This window comes from Glycine max, chromosome 19 (assembly GCF_000004515.6).
Source record: "Glycine max cultivar Williams 82 chromosome 19, Glycine_max_v4.0, whole genome shotgun sequence".
Taxonomy (NCBI): Eukaryota; Viridiplantae; Streptophyta; class Magnoliopsida; order Fabales; family Fabaceae; genus Glycine; species Glycine max.
In genome coordinates, this window is record NC_038255.2 from 31,833,875 (window position 1) to 31,836,304 (window position 2,430).

General features: G+C 27.7%; 1 protein-coding gene across 1 annotated transcript; it reads left to right on the forward strand.

Annotated features, from left to right (window-relative positions):
* Nucleotides 1-298: 298 nt before the first annotated feature.
* Nucleotides 299-1,661, forward strand: LOC102660080 (putative nuclease HARBI1). The gene is made up of 2 exons (XM_006604078.4): nt 299-1,171; nt 1,252-1,661. Exons 1-2 carry the CDS (start codon nt 742-744, stop codon nt 1,635-1,637), a joined length of 816 nt encoding a protein of 271 aa, XP_006604141.2. The 5' UTR covers nt 299-741; the 3' UTR covers nt 1,638-1,661.
* Nucleotides 1,662-2,430: the final 769 nt, after the last annotated feature.

The following is a 2,430-nucleotide window of genomic DNA, read 5'->3' on the forward strand; positions in this document are numbered from 1 at the left end:
ATCATTTAATATGATTAAATTGGTTTGCTTTATCTGCCAACCGAAATTTTATAATAATTTGTGAATATTTCACCCCCATCCAAAACTATCAAATTTGTAATGTTAGAACTTCTTGCATTGTTAAATTCATCATAGTGGCTCTCATTAAAAGCTGAAAATGTCTTGTGCACATGGAACCATGTTTGTGGAAACAAACATAAAAATAATGAGTAACAACATAGGATAATTTGATATTAAAATTAGTATCCTTATTAAAATTAGTAACAACATAGGAAAAATGTCCACTTAATATGGAGATTACAACATCAACTTGCTTTATTATTTTTTTTCTTGAAAGATACAAACATAGAGTATAGTAACTCCTGAACTTTTGAAGCTCTCAATAAGGTTTAATTTTGAAGGATGAGCAATGGTGCTTTCCCTGACCAAACGTGGGGTGCCCTGCTTTTCTCTGTCATGGAATGGAACCAAACTTCAAAATTAGAGCAACAGTGGATTCGTGATTGTGTGCTCTGTAGGATACAATCCTGATATATTTTTAAAATGTCATGAATCAAATTATATTATCATAAAATATATTTATGTTCATTTTATTTTATAAGTAAAAAGATGAGAGTATGAATTGATATCTTGAAGCACCATGTGCCCCACCTCAAAACAAGCAGTGGTTTTGTTTTTATGAGCAACTTAAAGAAAACTTGAAATGTCAGCATTTATGAGCAAGTTGACTTGTTTTTATACATGTTGAGTCAACCAGGTTCTGTTCGTAATTACGAGGAAATATTTCAACATTCAGGTGAAACAATATCTAGACATTTCCATAGTGTCTTAGAAGCTGTGTGTATGTTTGCAAAGGATATAATTAAGCCTATTGATCCATCATTTAGAGATACTCCTGATGAGATTCTAAAAGATGCCAGATATTGCTCTTATTTTAGGAATTGTATTGGTGTAATAGATGGTACTCATATACGAGTTTGTGTTCCCTCTCATCTACAAGGAGTCTATATTGGTCGAAAAGGCTACACTACCACTAATGTCATGGCTGTTTGTGACTTTAGCATGTGTTTCACTTTTGTTTGGGCAGGTTGGGAAGGTTCTGCACATGATACTAAGATATTTATGGAGGCTTTACGTAAGCTTGCATTGCATTTTGCACATCCTCCTCAAGGTACTTAAAATTTATATATTATAAATATATGTATCATTATAATTTTGTGTTCTAATATGCTCTATTGTTTTATTCTTTAGGTAAATATTATCTTGTTGATTCTGGTTACCCTACTTTTATGGGTTTTCTAGGATTGTACAAGAAAACTAGGTATCATATCCCGCAATTTAGAATTGGGCCTAGAATCAGGGGAAGAGTTGAAGTTTTTAATTATTATCATTCTAGTCTTCGAAGTACAATTGAACATGCATTTGATTTATGTAAAGCAAGATGGAAGATATTAGGTAATATGTCACCTTTTGCTTTGAAGACACAAAACCAAATCATTGTTGCTTGCATGACAATACATAACTTCATTCAAAGAAATGACAAGAGTGATGGAGAATTTGATTCACTTGATGAAGATAACGAATATATAGATACTGATGAGGATGAAAGTGAAGTTGGTCCTAGTACTACAACATAGGAAGAATCGGATGCTCAAAGTACTCTACAAATGGAATGGTTTAGAGAATCTCTGAAGAATATGTTTTCAACACGTATTTAATTTCTATATTTTTTAATAATACAAGTTTGCATGTTTATGGTATGGGTACATTTGAATAATTTTATATTGGAAGACATTATTGATCGTATTATTACCAGGTTAATGACATTTTATATTTTGCTATAAATTATAATTACATAGATAATAATTAAATTATAAACTAGAATGTATGTGATAATATTACTAAAAAAATAAATTAATTAGATTTTAAATAAGAAAATTAATTATGTAGAAAGACGTATAATTATATTTTTATGAGATACATTTATTTTATTTTTATAAAAATAATTATTTTTTAATCAAAATTTCTAGAAAATATATAACAATATTTTAAATATAATGATAAAGTTAAAATATTTTTATAAATGAAATAGAAGAAAAAAGTAATTTTATTATTTTTAATAATATTTAATTATTTAAGGCATTTAATAATTATATAATAATGTTTAAATATTTAATTATTAGTTTTAATAATGTGAAAGCATATAATATCCTTTTTGGTAATTTTAATTATGCAAAAGACCTTCTACAATTTTATCCAAACACCATATTAATTTAAATAAGCACATAAAAGTTTATCATCCAAATATCAAATTAATTTATGTAAAAGTAACTTTTCAAATAAAAACTTAGTTCTTTGTCTATAAGATTTTTTACAATAATGCATCCAATCCAAACATACCTCCTTTGGTGATCTTTTAGATGGGGCTAT